Source organism: Heloderma suspectum, chromosome 17, assembly GCF_057233095.1.
Source record: "Heloderma suspectum isolate Gila_16-S chromosome 17, 16-S_ref, whole genome shotgun sequence".
NCBI lineage: Eukaryota > Metazoa > Chordata > Lepidosauria > Squamata > Helodermatidae > Heloderma > Heloderma suspectum.
In genome coordinates, this window is record NC_139474.1 from 4,782,458 (window position 1) to 4,803,164 (window position 20,707).

A 20,707-nucleotide genomic window follows, 5' to 3' on the forward strand; every position below is an offset into this window, starting at 1 on the left:
ATGGCAAACAGCCGATCTCGGACACCGCCGGGAGCGGGAGGCGCAGCAAAGAGCCCATCGGCACCACCAGCTGCCCGTCAGCAGGCTGATAAACCGCTGGCCTCCACCTGCGACAAGGGCCTGCAGACGCCGTCATTGCTGCGCTCAGGACATGCGCCGCTCTCCTTCCCCTCGGTGACCCCCATCCATCTCCCTGGCATGCAAGGGCAGGGCTGGGCGGTCCTGGACACAGCTGGGCTCCCTGGCGAGCAATCAACATGGAGGTAAGCCGGCAAAAGAAGGCGACTGAGGGGGGAGGCGGAACAGGAGAGGAAGCTACCCTGACGCCGGGTGGTCCCTTTGCAGACGGGTGCAGGGGACACATTGGGGGACAGAGGGGAGGGGGTTTCACTACAGCCCCCTCTGTCAGCTGCTGCTCTGTTCATTTATTAATACATTTATATCCCCTGCCTTTTTTCCCTCTTGCAAGGAACCCAATGCGGCTTACATGGCCCTCCTCGTCTCCAGTTTATCTTCACAAACAACCTTGTGAGGTAGGTTAGGCTAAGGGTTAGTGACTGGCCCTAAGTCACCCAGTGAGCTTCGTGGCCGAGTGGGGGATTAGAACCCGGATCTCCCAGTCCAACGCTCTAACCACTACACCACACTGGCTCTCAGTATTTCGGAAAGGCCCTCCCCTGCCACCCTCCTATCACGATTCTCAATTTGCCACTAGCATGGTAAAGGGAGAGCAGGTCTTCCCTATAATATGGGAAGTGACGATAAAGGCAGAGTTCTCTGCCCAGAGAATTTGGGGGTTTGGGAGTGGCGTAGTGGCGAGAGTGTTGGACTGGGAGCCGGGAGATCCGGGTTCTAGTCCCCGCTCAGCCACGGAAGCTCACTGGGTGACTTTGGGCCAGTCACACACTCTCATCCCAACCCACCTCACAGGGTTGTTGTTGTGAGGATAAAATGGAGGAGGAAGAGGGTTATGTACGCCGTCTTGGGTTCCTTAAGGAGGAAAAAAGGCGGGATATAAATGTAATAAATAAAAAAAAGGACCCCCCCCAACACACACCCCTTTTAGGGGTTATTTTATAGGAAGACACTTGGTCATTCTGCAAATCTCTGGATTCTCGCAGGCCAGCACCTCCCCTCTGGTCTCTTGGCAGTCCTGTCTTACCTCAGCTTCTGCTGGCACTGATCACCTGAATTTGCTATCAGAGGGAGTGAGCCCGATTTTTTTTTTTACCTGAAATAGCGTATCATCTGGTTGTTCTCTGATTGTATCTAGTCTGGAATGACATTGGAATATAATATTGCATCCTCTTTGCCTGGAGCACACCGGAGGGTCAAATTGGGACCACAGGACGGCCAGATTTAGCCCCAGGACCTGAGGTTCCCAACCCTATGCTAGATCTTTATAGGCAGATCAGCTTCTCTGTGTTACAGTCAAAGCCTTCTGTGCCAAGACGACTGATCTGCCTGGGCTTTTATCTACATGCACAAAAACTGGCCTGTGGGGTACACACAGGGCCTCTCTCCAAGTCACCCACGTGGAGCATCCCACCTGTATGTTCTCTTGAACTGGAATGGAACCCTGGCATTCTAATCTGGCTGATGGGATCATGTATTGCCAGCGCTCTTCCATCTGCGCTGGCTGCCAGTCTGTTTCCAGGCCCAATCCAAAACATTGGTTTTCACCTTGAAAGCCCTAAACAGCTTGGGGCCAAGTTATGTCTCCTCCCATATTTAGGAATATCTCCTCCCATATTGACCTACCCCGAGATTAAGATAATCACCTGAGGCTCTCCTCCAGGTCCTCCCATGAACTGAGGTGACGCGGGAGGCTACAAGAGAGAGGGCCTTTTCAGTGGTGGCACCTTTTGTGGAACGCTCGTTCCAAAAAGGTCTGCCACGTGCCTACATTACGGTCTTTTTGGCACCAAGTGAAAACTTTTCTTAAAAAATCCCCCCTTAAATTTTTTTATTTAAAAAAATAAAAGGTATTTTAGGGACTGTTGTGTGCGTGTTTGTAGTGCTTTTCGTATTTTATTCTGCTGCTGTTCTTAATTGGGTTTTTCATGCTGGAGTCATTTTATCTTCTTTGCTGCTGGTTTTATCGTGGCTTTATTCTGCGCTGTTATTATTCTTTGTTGTAATGTTTGCAGTTTACATTTTTAACGTACTGTGCACCACCCAGACAGTTTTGGTTCTTGGGCAATTCAAAAGGATGATAAATAAAGAAAACACTGAGAGATTTTCCCTCTGTATGTGCTCAGAGGCTCTAGTCCAGGCATAGGCAATATTTTCGGACCTGCGGGCACATGTGACAATCTTTTTCAGGGCCATGTGACATTTGTTTCAGGGCCGTGGGCACATTTTACCTTTGGGGAGGGCACAGGCATATTTTCTCACCCCCCCTTCCAGGATTTCCACTTTTCTTGCCTCCCCAATTTCTCCTCAGGGTTTCCAGAGTCTAGCCTGACTACTCCACCCACAGCTGAGACCTGGCATCAAAATCTAGCGCCAGGGTTAGATTTGGGCTCCGATTTAAGCTCGTGCCATCTGCAAAAGAAACACGGTGATGTTCCGGTGCCTGGGGGCGGGCGGGCGGGCAGCGTAATGGTTCTAGCAAGGCTGAGAGAGTTCAGGAGCCTGTGGTTGGGCTGATAAGCGGCAGAAGCCACGGCCCGGCCTCCCTCGGCGCTCGTTGTAATGAGATGACAGATATAATAACAATGATTGCAGCCACTGGAGGGCTGGTTCCCGACCCGCGCCCAGCTGGGAGCCAGCCACCTGCTGGGCTTCTCGCTGCGCAGGCGTATGTCTTCTGGACGGGGTGGTGTGGGGAGGGGGGGGGCACTTTGGCAAACACTGCCTGGAGCAAATGAAGCGCTCCTTCCCGCACCGCCCGAGCCTCGCAAAGAGGCGAAAATGGCACTTCTCGCCTACGTGCATTGGGGTGGGGCAAAAGAGAAGGTGCCAGGGTGGAAGCCGCAGAGTCCACGTTGGATGCCCTGGTGGTGCCCAGGGACGGACTGCGGGGCAAGTTGGCTTCAGCTGATGGGGGCAGCCTAGCGGGCCTCGGAGGCTGCTCCTGGCCCGGCGGCTCTGCAAAGTGAAAAGACCTAACGCCGACATGAGACGTTTCAAGGGGAGCGGCTGCCGCTCAGTGGGCCACAGGCCTGCTTTGCAGGCAGAAGGTCCCTGGTTCGATCCCCAGCATCTCCAGCTAGGGCTGGAAAGCCGCAGGCTGCTGCTGCCAGTCAGTGTCGACAATACTGGGCTAGATGGACCCAGGGTCTGGCTTGGTGTAAGGCAGCTTCCGATGCTCACTAGGAGCATCCATAGCTCAGTGGCAGAGCGCCTGCTTTACATGCACAAGGTCCCCGGTTCGATTCCCAGCACCTCCAGGGAGGGCAGGAAAAAATCCTGCCTGAAACCCTGGAGCGCTGCTGCTGCCAGTCAGTGTCGACAATACTGGGCTAGGTGGAGCACGGCTCTGACTCGAGATAAAGCAGCTTCTGATGTTCCCAACTCATTCCATATCTATACACACACTCACACCCACAGGGAAGGAGATTAGAGCTGCACACACAGCACAGAGTTCACTACAGGGGTAATTAGCACACTGCCTGCACAAAACCGGTCGTCATGGCCGCTTTGTCAATTAAAATATTGCCAGGTTTAGACCCCTCGCTGGCATTGAAAAAAGCCCCTGCCTCAGCAAGAATAGCAAAGGGGGCTAAAGGGTGCCAAGAGGGTAACCAATCAGGGCTGGACTGTACCTTGGGGGCAGAAGGGAACGATTCAAACCCTGGCACCTCCAAGCATGCCCCATTGAAATACCCCTGAGAGACGCTCCCAGTCAGTGACGGATGGATTGACGGACTGACTTGGTATACAGCAGCCTCCTACATTCCTATTTAAATCGCACCCATGAGGTCTAGAATCTTACTTGGAAGGACCCTTCTCAGAAACCCTGCAGACCTGCTCAGCGTTGACGCGCCTTCCCGCACTTATTGCCCTCCAGGGCTGCTGGCTGGGGGCTATGGGAGTTGTAGTCCAACATGTCCCAAAGGCCCTGGTTTTGGGGAAGGCTGGTATAGAGAATTCAGAGCTAGGCCGACCAATGTTTTGACTTTGTAGAAGGTGGCTTCCCATGTTCCTTGAGGCTCTGAATCCCCTCATGAAATGCCCGCCCCCTCGGTAGGCGAGTTAAAGAATTATGCAACATACAAAACCAAGGTGGCACAGCAATGTTCTTTGTGCGTGGAACGAAGCCAGTGCATGCAGAAATGCCTGGGCTGTGTCTGGAGAGGCAGCTCCACAGGCAGAAATACTGATGTGGCAGCTGATGAAATGGACAGATGGACATTCAGGCACCTACGCACACAGACACCCTGGGCCCGGCGTCCCCTGCCAATCAGCCGCATGCGCAGCCTCCCATCGAAAGCTGCGCAGGGGCGAGCTGGCAGCTTCCATTGTGTGAGTGTCACGGCAAGAGCACGTCTCCCAGGCTCGGAGGGCTCCAGCAGAGAAGGGCTTTGTCTGCCGTGGCAGCTGCGAGCAGCCCGGAGAGGGAAGGAACGTCTCCCTCTCCCCGCCAGCCTGGCTGAGAGATGGCCTCTACCCATGAGATGACTTGGCACCCACACTGAAGCAGCGCCAGGGGTTCACGCCTGTCTGACAGCCCCCTCGCCTGGCACACAGATGACCACGGTTAACGGAAGGAACGCCGCCAACTGGGCTTGCGGCCTCCTGGCGATCTATGGGCGGAAGCCGCACTCTGTGCACCATCAAGGGATGCCGTGATTCTGACTGATGCAACCACAACCCGCCCCCAAATTCCTTCTCCCTGGAACCCACTGAAATGAACTGGAGCTCTGCAAGAGCCCTGTCGGACCCGGGTTCCTCCTTCAAGTGTTACCAGCCCGCAGCCATTCTACCAGCTTATGGCAGCCCTGCTGAAAGACCAGCTCCACTGGGCTCCTTCTGAACTGTTTCCAGCTGGTTCGTGCAAGAACCACCATTACACTTTAAGAATTGGTGCCCAAGCTCGCTTCCCCCCCCTCTTCCCTCTCCATCCCTTTTTCTTTCTGTGTCATGTCTTTTAGACTGTAAGCCTGGGAGCAGAGATTGCCTCGCCTTTACCGATCGCATAGCTGCTCTGCTCTGGGGACACCTTTCGGCTGAAGCGCAGGGTAAAAATACTTTAAAGAAATGAATAAATAAATGTTTAAAAGAGATCAGACAGGTTCATGAAGGGTATGTTTCTCAGCCATGGTAACCAAACAGAGGCCAAGTCCACACATAATGATGAACATGGTTTATTTAAACCACAGTTTGTTGCCCTACTCGGGGGTTGTGTAGCAGACGATCGAAGAAACCATGGTTTGTTTTCAGTCCCTGGATTGTTTGTTTCACTCCTCCTTTGCCCACTCCCTCCCTGCATCCCAACTGCCTTTGCAGCACTGCAGTACTGGCATGGTTGGCTGGGGAATGCTGGGAGTTGTAGGACTTTTTTTTATGTCTAAACATGCATAGGATTGTGCCCTAAGTGGTGCAGTGTTAAACTTGGAAGTGCGGATGTGCATCATGACAATCCCCATCGCCACAGCGCCAAGGAGAGTCCAGATATTGCAGGCAGCTGTGTGGACCCATATCAATAAACCAATTCTAGCAGTTTTCATCTCCATCAGGAGAAGGTACATTTCATTTTTTAGTAGAACCCCTGTGGTCAACCAACTGGAGCCATGTGTAAAATAGTAGCTCAGAAAAGGGCAGAGAACATACCCACAGAATTAAGGAACAAAGGTACTTCTGCACACATACTCAGCCCAGGGATCTGTTTTCAGTACCAGAACTGAGCTCCCAGTCCTGCCACACACAAACCCACTCCTGGTTTTCTCGTCAAGCTTTCTTCCACCTCAGCAACCTAATTTAGAGGGGCAGGGGGCCTTCTTGTTGTTGCTGTTATACAACAGTTGGGAGTCAGGAACCCTTGGCGATCCACCACAAACCATGCAGAGATCTACCAGGAGATCCTCACCTCCCTTATTATGCCCAGGAGTGCCTGAAAAGGCACTGGATAGATTCCGCTTTGGGACCTTTCACACATTGGCTCGCGTGCTCCGGGGACACCTCCGCCGCCCGCCCTTCTCCTCCAGCTGCCCACAGCCCGCGCACATTAGGGCGGCTCATGCCAGTTGATGGCTCCCTGTCCTGGTGGGAAGTGCTGGGCGCCAGAGGCCAGGAGACCGGGCAGGAGCTGACACACGGAGGAGGTGGGAGATGGAGCCGTTGAGAGAGAGAGAGAGAGAGAGAGAGAGAGAGGGAACGTGCAGCTGAGCTCGGGAGAGCTCTCTCCCACACTATCGGGTTCCCTTCTCTCTCTCGTTCCAAGGTCAGAGATGCATGGCAGGCATTGGGGACCCACCTGGGAGCAGGTAAAAGGGCGACCTTGGAGGGCTGAGAGGAGGCCCTGTGTCCGTGCGGCACACGTTCTACAAGGGAGGACCTGTAGTGCCAGCTTAGAACCCCCTCGGTTTGGTTCTCTTTGGACAGACAATGCATCAGGGGTGCAAAGCTGCCACCCAGGGTCCAAGTCTGGCTTTCCAGGGTTCTCCAGATGCACCTTTACTTTTTCCCCAATTGTTGACTGGTTCCCTGGCTTTTGGCAGTCCCACCGCCCCCATTCTCAAGGACTGAAATGCCTGTTCTGAGGCTGAGCAATTGGCACTAACAGCTTGAAGCTAAAGCAGGCTGGTATTTTCACCATGCCCCTTTTGCCTCTGGCCCCACCCACCACTGGAATGCGGCCCCCGAGATCTTCTTCCAAATGGAATTTGGCCCATGGGCAGAAAGAGGTTCTGCACCCTGGCAACACATGGCTCTCCTCCATCCCGCCCCACCCAGTGCCGCCACTGCAGGTCACCTAAACCTCTCCCAGGCCTTTGAAGGAAGAACAGCTGCAGTTAAGTATGACAAAGGAACTAAGAAGGGGGCCTGGGCACCCAGGACACTGAAACACCCTGGACTCCAAATCGTCTGCTCCACCCTGCAGAAAGAACCCAGAAATCCCAGCCTCCCCTTCTCTACCCCTCCACAAGGTGCTCCTACCTCAGGGCGGCCCTCCCTCTCCTGCTCTAACTCCTAGACTCCACTTCCTTTGCACGTGCACAGATTAAAACCCGTTTCCTGGCTTCCAGGCCCGTTGCTGGGCACGCACTGGGAACAGCCTCAGGCCAAGGAAGCTGGGCCATGTGGACAGCGGGGAAGGAGACAGATGCCACCACATTTGTACCAGTAGGTTACGCTGTCGCCCCACGTTAGCCCGCTGGGGCTGTGACGAAGAAAGGGATGCGAGGCGAAGGCGTCGGGGGCTGCTTTGACACGCCAGGTGCTCCCTGTGCCACCTTGCCTGCTCTCCTGCCAGGCGGCATTAGCGGTGCCACCTTTGCTTGGCATGTGCCACAGGGCAGCTGCAGAGAGGGTGCCCTTGTCAGAGCGCCAACATCTCGCCCACCGCTCTTCCTCACATAGGTCAGCAGTAGGGATGTCAGAGAAATCTGCAACAGAACGAAATGAGTTTGGATTGTCATGAATCCGACCTCTGGATTCCACAGCAGACTGGCTTTTCCTCTGTCGGGTGGATTCTGCTTACTTTCGGACCAGTTTTCGAACTTTCCCGAATTTTGCACAAATGTAGTCGCAGAAAAATACGCAAAAATAACAACAACAAAGGCCACCGATGCACACTTCCCCCATAGGCTAAAGCATGAAAATGTGCATCTGGGGGGAATCTGCGTAAAATTTGCGCAAATTTGGCAATAAAAAAATTAATTTGTCAATGGGCCGACGGCAGAATGAAAGGTGCCTGACAATCTGTGAAACACAGACGGAACGGGTTTTATACCATCAGTACATCCCTCGTCAGCACCCATGGTGCACGCCGGCACCCGTGAAGTGGGCAAATGTAGCGGTATTTATTGTTGTATTTATTGCATCCTTACTGTTTTCATTGTGCTTTTTATTGTTCTCAATATCATACCGGTTTTATGTATTTTACTGCTGTACGCCGCCTCGGGAGGGCTTCTGCCCTGAAAAGTGGTGAAGAAATATATTCAATAAATAAATAAAATGTGGTCCTGGAAGCCAAATCTAGGCTACTTGGTAGAAAGTTAAAATCCAGGGCCTCCAAAGTAGCTTTATCCCAAATGCTACCTGTTCTGTGTGCAAGGCCAGATAGACAGGTGGAGCTAAGGCGTCTCAATGCATGGATGAGATGGAGGGCGGACTCAGACTCTTCCCTCGGTCTTGTGGGGTTTGTGTTGAACAGGTTTCTTTATGCAGCTGATTCCCACACATGGAGCCCACACGTTACCCCTTTACCGTGATCTCTCTCTACCAAGCATTCCTGCATCTCTGGAAAGTTTAGGTTCTAATGTCCTCAGCTTCTTGGGCAAGTGTGCCTCTGGGGAAATGAGTGTTTTGTGACCAGCTATGCCCACCATGGCGGCCATTTTATGAATGGGCAAGCCCACCCCAGCAGCCATTTTGTGAGAGCACCCACGACGCTCTCAAATTTCCAAATGTGCCCACCAACCCCAAAAGTTGGGGGACCCCTGGTATAACAGATAATCTCTCCCCTACAACACCAGGGGCTAAGTCTGCTCCCTCTGTGTTGTGGGGTTTCTGGGCACTGCTAGACCTTATCTTGAACAGGTTTCTTTATTCAGCTGATTCCCACCGATGGAGCGGTCTGCACTGATCTCTCTCTAGCAATTATTCCTGCATCTCTGTAAAGCTTGCTTCTTTTGGAAGGTACACCCAGGGGCAAATAGTCTGACCTGTTGCCCCTAGATGTGGTGTCCAAAGCTTCCTCTATGGAGGAATAGTTGTATGCTACCTCCAGTAACAGAGGCAATATGCCTGTGTACACCAGTTGCTTGGGAACACGGGCAGGAGGGTGCTATTGCACTCATGTTCTACTTGTGAGTTTCCCACAGCAGCTGTTTGGCCACTATATGAACAGAATGCTGGACTAGATGAATCCAAGGTCTGATCCAGCAGGGCACTTATCTTCTAATATTCTGATGACATGGTGGCATTTGAATTTGAGAGGTCCTGGGGGACGTTTTGGGATAAGCTGGACCAGTACAAAAGGGACAGGATCTGCCTCAACTGAAATGGCACCAGACTGCTGGTGCTTACTATCACAAAGGTGGCTGGGCGGCTTTTAAACAGATCCCTGGGGGAAAGCCGGCAAGAGCTGGGCAGCATCTGGTCTGGGATGATTTGTCCCGAGGAGGCAAGAGTGCAAATGTTTCTGATCATCGAAATGGGGGCGCTGTAGAACAAATTTAGAGTAGGCGATGATAGCCAGGCAGAGAAATCAAAGAGCCGGAAAGGGAAATGCACACAAGAGTTTTTACCCTTAAAGGCAGCGTAAAAGTATTGCAACTAAAATTAGAGAAAATGGCAGAGTCGTGTTTATATGCAAATGCTAGAAGCCTCCCAAGCCAAGATGGGGAAGTGTGTGTGCTTGGTTGTAAAAGGAGAATGTAAGATAAAGGGGCTGTTCACAGAACATGCTAACCCACACTCAGTGGTTGAGTGTGGGTTGTGTTGAACCACGGGTTGTTTGTTGAACCGTGGGTCCGAATGCAGCCAGGGTAGCTTGTTAACCATGCAGTGTGGCTTATTTTTCTTGAACAAGCCACCTTGAGAAGCCGTGGTTTGTTGTTGGGTTGTTCAGGGTGGTTAGCAAGCCACACTGCATGGTTAACAAGCCACCCTGAGGAAAACATGCTGCGTTCAGACAACACGCTAACCCACGGTTCCAAAAACAACCCACTGAGTGTGGGTTAGCATGTTGTGTGATCAGTCCCATTGTGGGCATAACTAAAATCTGGTCGAGAGCAGACAACCAGCGGGTTATGGTCATCTCTGGACTCTTTTCGAGGGACACAGGAGGGCGTACCATGGGCAGTGTGAGTCTGTACGTCAAAGAGAGCAGAGAACTAAAGAAACTGCAATGCTCAAAAGGGACAGACTCCTCCAGAGAATCACTGTGGGTGGCAATACCAGGCCCCCAAAGTTGCTCAGTGCTGGAAATGAATTATCAGCCTACCTACCCATGACCAAAATGGGACAAAACTTGGGACCAGGATACCTGAGAGAGCTCCTTCTCCCTTACCAACCTGCCTGGTCACTGAGGTCATCAGAGGGCCTGCTCCTGGTTGTTCCACATGGACCTATGGCCCAGCTGGAGTCCACCAGGAAAAGAGCCTTCAGTGTGGTGGCCCCCTTCCTGTGGAACTCCCTGCCTTTGGAGGTCAGGCATGCGCCAACATTGTGTTACTTCTGGTGCCTCCTAAAGACATTGTTGTTGCGAGAGGCCTCCCCTGAGTGAGCAGCTGCAGTTTATTAAGTTCAGAATCTGTTCTTTTAAAATGTTTTAATTGTTTTAAGTATGGGGTTTTATTCTTTCATCTTGTTGTTCACTGCTCTGAAATCTTTGATGTGGAGCGGTATATAAATATTGTAAATAAACAAAACAAATAAATAAAAATGATCTCGACGTGGAGCACATAACCACAGAGGTGTCCAAAGGAGAAAGTGTTGTAGTAATGCAGGGATTGGAAATCTCCAGCCCCCCAGGGGTCCCCAGAGCTTATGAGGGGGTTTTTCTCTCTCCGTTACACATCTTTCCATTGCTCTGCAGCCTCCCCGGCCACCTGCATTTCCTGAACTGAAAAAGCCCCATGGGAGGAATTGCCCCATGATGTCTTCCTCGTGATGGCTTTAACGGAAGTGCGGGAAGCCGGGGAGGCTGCTGGAAAGATGACTGCACAATGAAAGACAGGGCGCTCCTGCACACTCCTCAGCCACCTCTTAAGTAAGGTAAGCACAAGAACTCCAAACCCAACCCATGCAAATTTCTCTGAAATTTCTCCTCCTCTGAATTTCTTTTCGAAAGCCATTTCTTTCCTGTCAAATTGAATGAGAAGGTTCGAAAAACACGCGGGAGAAATTTTCACCACAGCACCAATTTCTAGATCCCTTGAAGGACTGTGCCCTAAAACAGTCAATCACAGAACTCACCAGAGGGGGCTGACCCTGGACCAAACCCTGGGTGGCGCCCAGGATGTAGTGCGAGACGCGAGAGCTGTTGAAGCAACTGGAAACAGTGATCGCAGTGCTATCAAATTCCACTTATATGTCAGTGGATGAAAAATGAAGGGGCTGGTAAAAAAGGCACAGAAAGGGAAAGTCAAGAGGATGAAATCTCTCCAGAACTCTTGGGAGTGACTCAAAACCACCACAACAGAAGGTCATCCCGATTGTGTATGGCAGATCAGGAACGGTACCGCCAGATCCAAGAAGAGGCCAGGGTTGTTAACAAGCCGAGTCAAGGAAGCTATTAGAGGCAAGAGGCTTCCTTCAGAAAATGGGAAGGGTTTGTGGAAAGGTGCTTCCATCAGAGACCCTCTAAAACGCACCCCTGTATTTTGCCTTGCAACAGAGAGCCAGTGAGGTGTAGTGGTTAGAGTGCTGGACTGGTGAGACCCGGGTTCAGATCCCCACTTGGACATGAAGCTCACTGGGTAGTTTTGGGCCAGTCACAGGCTCTCAGCCTAACCTACCTCACAGGGTTGTTTTGAGGATAAAAATGGAGAGGAAGAGGACCGTGTAAGCCTCCTTGGGTTCCTTGCAAGAGGGAAAAAGGCAGGTTATAAATGTAAGAAATAAATACAATAAAATGAACAGCCAGAGGGAAAGGACGTGTGGGGATGTGTCTGGGACAGAGGCCTAGGAGCCAGGGGAGTTTTGCCATGCCTCCAGTTTGCCTCGTCTGCGGGCACCGGCTTGTCCCCTCCCCTAATCCAGGGTCTGTGCAGGATTCCTGCCCCGGGGAAACAAAATGCAGGCTTTATGCAGGTGTGTTGTCCCCTTGGAGGGGAGAAATTAAGCCACCCCCAGACAGGGAGAAAAGAAAAGATGTTGGTGCATGCCTCAGAACGTATGCAAACCTAATCAAGGAAGCCTCAGTTTGCATCTGTGGCAGCTCAGAAAGAGAGAGAGAGAGAGAGAGAGAGAGAGAGAGATGACTCTGCACCCAGCCATCTGGGGTGCCTGACCGCAGCGCCACATGCGTGCGCATGGGAGAGAGAAATTAGCCTCGTGTGTCCCACTCCCCCCTCTGGGCAATGAGTATTTCATTAAGTAATGAGCTTTCCTCCCTCTCCTCCTCCTCTCCCAAAATCAGGCACAGCCATTAATACATAAATATTAATAGGAACGACACAGAGATGGACTGGGTGCCCGCGGCCTGTTTTAAGATGCCGTGTTCGCACAAGGTGAGGAATTAATCAGCATGCCCCTTTTGGAAACAGAGAGAGGCAGAAGGAAAATGTGAGGCCTGGCCCCCATCGCCCGGGAGCTGGTGTGGGAGGGTGCCGTGCTGAGGACTAGCCTCTTCCGTCTGTGGAGTGGGCATAAACAGTGCTCCCTCCCTCCCCACACCACAATGTCCTCGAATGTAGAAAGGGACACTCCTGATTCCTGTCAACGTCTCCCCATTATTATCTTTAGGAATAATTCTAATTGTAAAGTATAATGAAATCAATTACTTTAAATAATTATTTCTGTTAAAAACAAATAAAGAGAGGCAGTGATGGAGTTCATACATGTTTGTATTCCTATCATATAGACTCCCTCCCTCCCTCCCTCCCTCCCTCTCTTTCTTTCTTTCTTTCTTTCTTTCTCACTTCAGTCAAGCCAGGGACTTAAGTTAAACATTCAGCATCAGAGGCAAAGAGAGCCTCTGAGTGCGTGCAGAGTGCTGAGGCACGGCTCCTCGCAGGGCCCATTTGTCAACATTCAGCATCAGAGGCAAAGAGAGCCTCTGAGTGCGTGCAGAGTGCTGAGGCACGGCTCCTCGCAGGGCCCATTTGTCAAATGGGCCTGCCTCGTCTTTGACCTGCTGCTTAAGCTCAGCCTAGAGGTGCAGGAAGCGACAGGAGAGGACGGCAGGCCTGAGCATGCGCAGAGTGGAACCACAGCAAGCACCCACTGGGATCCGAGGGAAGGAGAGAGTTTCAACTCCAGAAACTCTTTTTTTTTTTTTTAAGAGCCAACACCGCCCCCCCTTCACACACATATCCCAGACAAATTTGGTGGTGATGAGGGAATGACATCACACTTAGCAGTGTACAGCTGCAGAGCACAAGAAGAAGCTGGGACTGTGCATTAAGGAACGGGACCACAATACCTGACAGAGTGCCTTTCCTGGCATGAACCAACCCGTCAGCTACGCTCAGCATCTAAGGCCCCCCTCTGGGTGCCTCCTCTGAGGGAGGCTTGGAGGGTGGCAAGACGGGAGAGGGCCTTCTTAGTGGTGGCTCCCCAATTCGGGAACACTATCCCCAGCCACCTCCTAAGTAAGGCAAGGCCAAGAAACCCAACCCCAACCCAGGATAATTTCTCCGTAATTTCTTCATCATTGAATTTCTTTTCGAAAGCAATTTCTCTTGTATCAAGTTGACCGAGAATGGTCAAAAAAACGTGGGAGAAATTTTTGGCCCAGCACAAGTGGCCAGTGCTACCAATGGAAAGGCTATTCTGTCTTTCCCTCCTTAGTGGATTTGTTTGGGGTTTTTTGTGGTAAGAGAAAAGAGGGGCGGAGCGGCAGGAAAACCCAGGAGGGTTACAAATGGAAGACACCCTGTAGACAGGGGTCACTCAAGACCTTTTGCTGCCTGAGGTGAAGGAGAAGATGGCGTCCCTCCCATTCCATGGGCAAAAGCCAGCTGGATTGGCAGATGAATCTGTCCTCAACACTGATGATGGGACAGCATCCTTCACTGTTCCTGAAGTCTTTAGGCTAACTCAGGGGGTGCAGAGCAGGCTGCATGGCCCGCAGCTCTTTCCTCCAACGTCTTGCTGCCGCCTCCCAGCAGCCGTCGCCTGAGGCAAATGCTTCACTCTGCCTAATGGTAGGGCTGGCCCTGTCCGGACACCCCACCCATGCAAAATTCTGTGAATGCGGCAGGGCGACTGCACACGAAAAGCCTCGCCTGGAAGCATCAGTTAACAGTGAAGCGCTGACCCCCGTGTGCGTTTTGGTGCACATCAAGCAACTTGGGAGGCCTCAGATCCCGGCTGGGACTGGTCCGATTGGAGCCTGCAGGTAACGATGCACGAGAATTTCATTCCCGTTCGCAAATGATGCAGACCTGTCCTGTTAGCAACTTCCGATGCGAACGCGAGCAGGAGCGTAATTCTCGGGAAACGTTCGCCATTTCTCACGCCTGAGTTCACGTTTGAAAGTGTGCAACTGCATATGTGTGCACTTTTGAAAATGCGCACCCCCCGCAAACCGTATTATCATGCTTTAGCCTCTGGGGATAAAGTGTGCATTTGGAATGCACGCTTGGAAAAGTGCTCATTTTTCATGTTAGAAAATACACTTTTCAGGGAGAAAAAAAAAGATGCTCGTTTTCAGGAGCGAGAATGAGGCAAAACGAGCACTGAGGTGGCAAATGTAGAAACTCGACGGGCACAAATATTGCTTGTTTGTGCCTGTCCATCACGGCCTGCGGATATGCAAAGCCAAAGGTGCTCAGGGACCTGGCAAGCCCTGAAAAACCTCACTCCGAACCCACCAATGGAGCACTTTCTGGAGCACTTTCTGACCCCGACATGGGAGAAGGAGAACTCGAGGAAACTTTCAGAAACGGCCCTGGAATCTCCATCGATTGGCGACAAGGACAAAGCATGCACACCTCATCCCACCCTCCAGCCACCCGACTTCCCAGGCCATGAACGGAGGACAACAAGCCACGGAGAGAAGATCATCAGACCCTGAAGCCTGAGGCATGGCAACTTCTCTCCCCAGGCCAGATCCCCTCCTGTAAACTGGTCCATGTGAACCAGTACAAGGCACTGCTGAAAAGGCCAGGAACAGTACGCTATAGGGGTTAGAGCAGCTAACAACTTGGTGCCCTCCAGGTGAAGAGAGGCTGCGGCTTAAAAGAGGAGCTGTGGCTCAGTGGCAGAGCCCCTGCTTTGCATGCAGAAGGCCCCCGGTTCAATCCCCGGCATCTCCAGGCAGGGCTGGAAAAAATCCTGCTTGAAATCCTGGAGAGCGGCTGCTGCCAGTCAGTGTCAGCAGTACTGGGCTAGATGGACCAAGGATCTGACTTGGTATAAGGCAGCTTCCAATGTTCATATGTTTTGGAGTTCACTAACTGTCAGGAAGTAGTCAAAAAACATCAGGAGGGAACCAGGTTGGGGAAGGCTGTGTTAGAGTGTTGCACTGGGACTTGGGAGATCCGAGTTCTAATCCCCACTCAGCCATAAAGCTCACTGGCTCTCACCCTAACCTACCTCACAGGGTTGTTGTGAGATTAACAAGCAGAGGAGGAGGGCCATGTAAGCTGCCTTGGGTTCTTGCAAGAGGGAAAAACAAGGGATATAACCTCCCAGAAAACTTTGGCTATTGGGTGGTATAGAAATATAATTAATTAATTGATTAATAAGTAATCATAAATAAAAATATAATAAATAAACTCGCCTCCAGCCAACCAAGATCCGTAGAGGGCTGTGCTTTCACTTTGATATCCCTTCTCTTGGAAAACACACTTCTGAATGTGAGCAGGCACCACTCCTCTCTCTCCCCCACTCCTGAAATCCAGTCCCTGAAACTGAGCAGACTTTTCTCTCCCCACACCTTACCCCCAAGCCCCCTTCCCCTGGAATTGTATAGTGTGAGCCAGTCATGTTAGTTGGCCTTGGGCCTAGATTCTATTTACACCAGGGGTGCAGAACCTCTTTCAGCTCGAGGGCTGAATTTTCCAGCTGGGAGAAGTTCTCAGGGGCCGCATTCCAGTGGTGGGCGTGGCCAAAGGGGTGGGGCCAAAAATACCAGCATCTTTTCGCTTCAAGCTCTTCCTGCTATTCACTTAAGCCTTAGGAGTGGCGTTTCGTCCATTTAGAATGGGGGGGGGGACCTGCACAAAAGCCAGGAAACTACCCAAAGATTGGTGGTTGGGGAAGAGGGGGTGGGGCCATGGGAAGTGGGTGGGGCCATTTGGGGAAGACAGAGGGCCCAACTGGGCCTCCATGGGGGTGGGATTTGGCCCCCAGGAGGGCCAGGGTTAGGCCCCAGACCTGGAGGTCTACCCCCTGGTCTAGAAGTTCAGTTCCCCCCCACCTCCCTGCTTCCCCGCCATATCAAACCACACCTCCCCCAGCTCAGTGTCCGTCCCCGCACCGTCCTTACTATGTGCAGCTGAAGGTAGTCGCCGAGCCCAGAGGCGCTGTCCACCCGCACCAGAATGGCGTTCTTCTGATGCGTGCTGAAGCCCACGGCCAGGCGGTCGGCCCGTGTGCTGGGACGGTCGTTCGGCGGCCACGTGAACGTGATCAGCGCCCCGCCCTTCCCAAAAATGTACGTGGTGCCAGCTGGAAAGACGAAGGAGAGGAAGAGAGAGAGAGAAGGGACAGTCAGAAAGAAAGGTCCTGTGCAGTCCCTGTGGTCACCAGCAGCACGAAATCCTTCCTCTGTGCCCTGCCAGCTGAGCTCTTTAATATGTATATTTGCTGTCATTGGTGCATAATGGTGCCTCAGCTGGGTTTCACAGGGGGAGAAGGACCCTGCCCTCTAAGAGCATGCAATGCTCCCTGATGTTTGGTGGCTCTGAGCAGTGCTGACCGGGCCTGTGTTCACCAGGGCCAACCTACATAACAGATAACACGACAGTAACACTGTGTCGGAGCATGCACAAAGTGCTTTTGCTCTCATCCATCACCCTTGCATCTGGGAACAGAGGAAGAACCTTTTTTTAAATCTTCCCGATGTTCTTCACCTCCGATGGCTTGGTGGGGTTTTTTTTTATGTGCTCCCTGCTATGATTGGTTTCAGCACTGGTTTTTACTGTGTTTTTAATTGTATTTTTAAATGGTGTTTCTGTTCATTATTGTCAGCCACCCTGGAAGTTTTGTATTGAAGGGTGGAGAATGGAAATGTTATAAATGTATGTAACAGCAAATGAGGGAAGGGAACCACCCACACGTAGGAAGTCCACCTGCCACAGTTTGGGTCTTGTCTGACCTCTCAACTTAAGTTCATTTATGAATTTGTATTATTATCACATTCATATTCCCTGTTTTTCCTCTTGGAAAGAACCCAAGGTGGCTCACATAATCCTCCTCCTGTACATTTTATCCTCACAACAACCCTGTGAGGTAGGTTAAGCTAAGAGCCAGTGACTGGTCCAAAGTATGTATCATGGCCGAATGGGGACTAGGAACCCATCTCTCCCAAGTCAGTCCAACACTCTAACCACTACACCACACTGACTCTCTTGGTTTTTAGTTTTCAGTAAGGTATCAGTATTTGGGGAATGAAAAGCTGTGTGGGGGAGGCGCATAGGGCATATCCCACATCATACTCTGGCCGGCAACCTTGTCCCAAGGTGCAGCCCTGCCCGTCCCTCCCTTACAATGAATCACACACCCCACTCACAAAAGCAGTTTCATGTCCCTGCCCTTCTCTGCCACCAAACAGAGATTTGCTGATGGGGGGTGGAGGGGAGAAGAGGGTTAAGGGTTGAGACAGGTGCACCAGTCTCTGGGCTCCCTAGCTTCTGCCCCCTCTCCAGGTATGTGTTCCAGTTGGGCCATCCATCACCCCTCATCGGTATTTCTGTCCCAGCATGCCTGGCTCCTCACCTACAAAACTCTCTTGCCATCTTGACTACAGCCTCCCAAATGGGGAGATATGAATGTGTCCGTCTCGCTTTCTCCGACTTCTCATTTTTCCAATATTAAATTCGGTTCATCCAGAACTTTGAGAATTCCCCCCCCCCCATGAAACGACAAAGAGTCCTGTGGCACCTTAAAGACCAACACATTTATTCTGGTGTAAGCTTTCGTGGACTACAGTCCACTTCATCGGACACATGGAGTGTTATGAAGAGTTTCAGATTTTCTTATACTCTCCATAATGTTCCATGCATCTGATGAAGTGGATTGAAGGGCATGAAAACTTATGCCATAATAAATGTGCTAGTCTTTAAGGTGCTACAGGACTCTTTTGTTGTTTTCGCTGCAACAGACTAACACAACTACTCACTGGAAATTCCCCGTCTGAAGTTCAGTTCATCCCAAATTTGATTTTTTTTTTTTACAGTTTGCATGAAAGTCTGTAGGCATCCTTGTGAACATCTCTCTTAATATGTGAATTTTCATACACATCTTTGCCTAACAAACACATTTTTACAAGTAGTTTTCCTGATAGAATGAATATTTAGATGGCATTTCTCCTAATAAACACATTCTTATATGCATTTTGGGGGACTTGAGAACTTCGTTGCAATATTCGGAAAAGTGCAGATTTCAAAGGATAACCGAGTTTCGGTTTGAGGGTTGATTCACGATTGGGTACGCCTGCATTGAAATATGGACCAAGTGAGTTTCTTCCCCAGCGGTCCCAAAAGCAGATACCTTTGCATGCTCTAAAATTCCCAGTGCTTTCTTCACTATCCCATAACCTCTCAGGGAAGGGAGGAATGAGCTCTTATGATCCATTAGGTAGGCTTCTGTCATTCCAGGCCAGGAATCCTGTCTGTCAAACTTTATGGCAGACTTCAGCCAGCCTCTTCCATTCACTCCACCACCCTCTGTGCTCACTGTAACCATTAGGAGAGGTGGGTTTGGCTTGGCAGGAGGGTAGCTCGAACGAACTAGTCAGGTGTTGGAGCGCTTTTGGTCAAGGGGACTTTCCTGGGAGCCAAGATGCAATTTCCAAGGAGCTCCATTTCTTTAATTTTAAAATGTATACTCCCCACACTTCTGCTTAAACTAGCCCTGTTGGGCTTCCCAGCAGCCAAGGAGAAGGATACGGCCTGGATTTCTAAGTGACCTTGGGCTCACTCATCTTAGAACACAGCCTCGTGTCACAAAAGAACAGTTCCAGCATCCTGTGAGCTGCCCTGCCAGAAGGCAGCCTAGCAAACCGGTGTGATCTGGAAGCTTGCACCACTGACTCCCTTGAATTCTGGAACTGCTCTCTGTTCTTGACAACCTGCTGGTGAGGCACGCAAAACGGCAACAGGAGAGGGACTGGAGATTATGCATGGGATTCCTTCCCATCGAAAAGGCTGGCTCCCATTCCCGGAAGAGCTGGCGTGTGCCACCAAAAAAGCGCCTAGGATCCAAATCCTGATGCCCAAAGGAGGGAAACTCAACTCCCGCAAGTTTGGGAGACTGGCAGGACTGCCCTGGAAGGAAGCACCAGCAGGCTGTATAAGGGCAGGGCAGAAGCAACCAGAGCTAAGAGGAGCCTCTAATACAGCCGGTCACCCATGGAAAAACACCAAACCAGTTTAACGAGCCGTCTTCCATTTTTCTTGCTTTGCACTCATTATCTCAGCATCACGGGGTTTGGATTGCGGATTATTTATAACCAATGTGCTTTAAGATTTTGCTTCTTGGAAATACTCAAAACAAGAAATTAATGATGGTTATAGAGCCCACTCCCCGCCCCCGAATATGCAGAGGGGTTACTTGCAGCCCTATGGTTACGTGTGTGTGTGTTTAAATGTCTGTCCCCCTTATCCGTACATTCACACCAGCTTCAGAAACAAGGTGATCAGAAACAACTTGATGTCAAAATCTGTGAACACAAGCACCCCAAAGCACAAGCCACAGCTAACTGTGGAACAGAACCTGGCGGGAGAGCCAACACCGAGAAAGCCTCGCTCATCTCATCAGGGTCCAACTGCCCTCAAAGGAAGGGTGCTAGCAAGACCTGTCCAGTCTGAACTGAGCGCTAAAGCAGCGACCACTAGACAAGCTGAAGAAGAGGAAGCGGCACCAGGGGCAGAAATATGGCTCTGAATACCATCGAATATGGCTCTGAATACCATCAGAAATATGGCTCTGAATACCTGGCCTACCTCACAGGGTTGCTGTGAGGATTGTTCCCTATCACTGGATCGGATGGCGTAGTCGAAATGTAGCAGATCTGAGAGCTGGGATCAAGTCCCACCTGTGCCACAGACAGACTAGGCCACCTTTGGGGTCTCCCCTCACCCCATCTCCACCGATTAATTAAATGGGACCGGGGGTCTCCCTCTCACCCAGGAAGAGAACTGTATCGGTTTTAAAAAGCAGATTAGACTAGGAGCTGCCCTGGCCAGAGCCCCCTGGAGTTGCTCCTCTGCGAGTAGGAGCAGCAGCAGATGCTGTGGTCTCCTCGCTCCCTGGCTCTCCGCCCGCCAAGCAAGCTCACGGCAACCATGATGAGGAAGAGGAGAAGGAGCACGAGCGGCTGGGGACAGTGGCGAGGAGAAGGCTGACTCATGGAGGGAAGGGGTCCTTTGCGGGTGCCTTGTCCAAGGAGCCTCCAAAACCTGGAGCTGGCACTGGTCCCGAGCCCAGGAGCCCTGTAGCTCTCACCCCCACCCGTGCCAGCTCTGCAGTTTCCTCTGCTAATGGCCTGACTCATGCAGAAAGCGCATTGATACATAAGGGGGAGCGCATAGCCCAGTTCAGGCATTCGCCTGAACATATGAGGGCTTAAAGTGGGTAAAGCAGGGCTCCCCAACATGGTGCCCGCAGGGACCTCCAACAGCGCCCATGAAGCTCCCCCCCCATTCAAAAAAACTGTTTGAAGAAAAACCTTGGAAAATGTTTGGGCAGTCTTCTTTCT

General features: G+C 51.4%; 1 protein-coding gene across 1 annotated transcript in view; it reads right to left on the reverse strand.

Moving 5' to 3' along the window:
- Nucleotides 1-20,707, reverse strand: part of NRXN2 (neurexin 2) — a 426,193-nt gene that overhangs the window by 110,382 nt on the left and 295,104 nt on the right. The window contains exon 16 of the mRNA XM_084824057.1: nt 16,274-16,455. Within this exon, the coding sequence (XP_084680183.1) occupies nt 16,274-16,455 (182 nt within the window). The remainder of the gene's footprint in view (nt 1-16,273; nt 16,456-20,707) is intronic.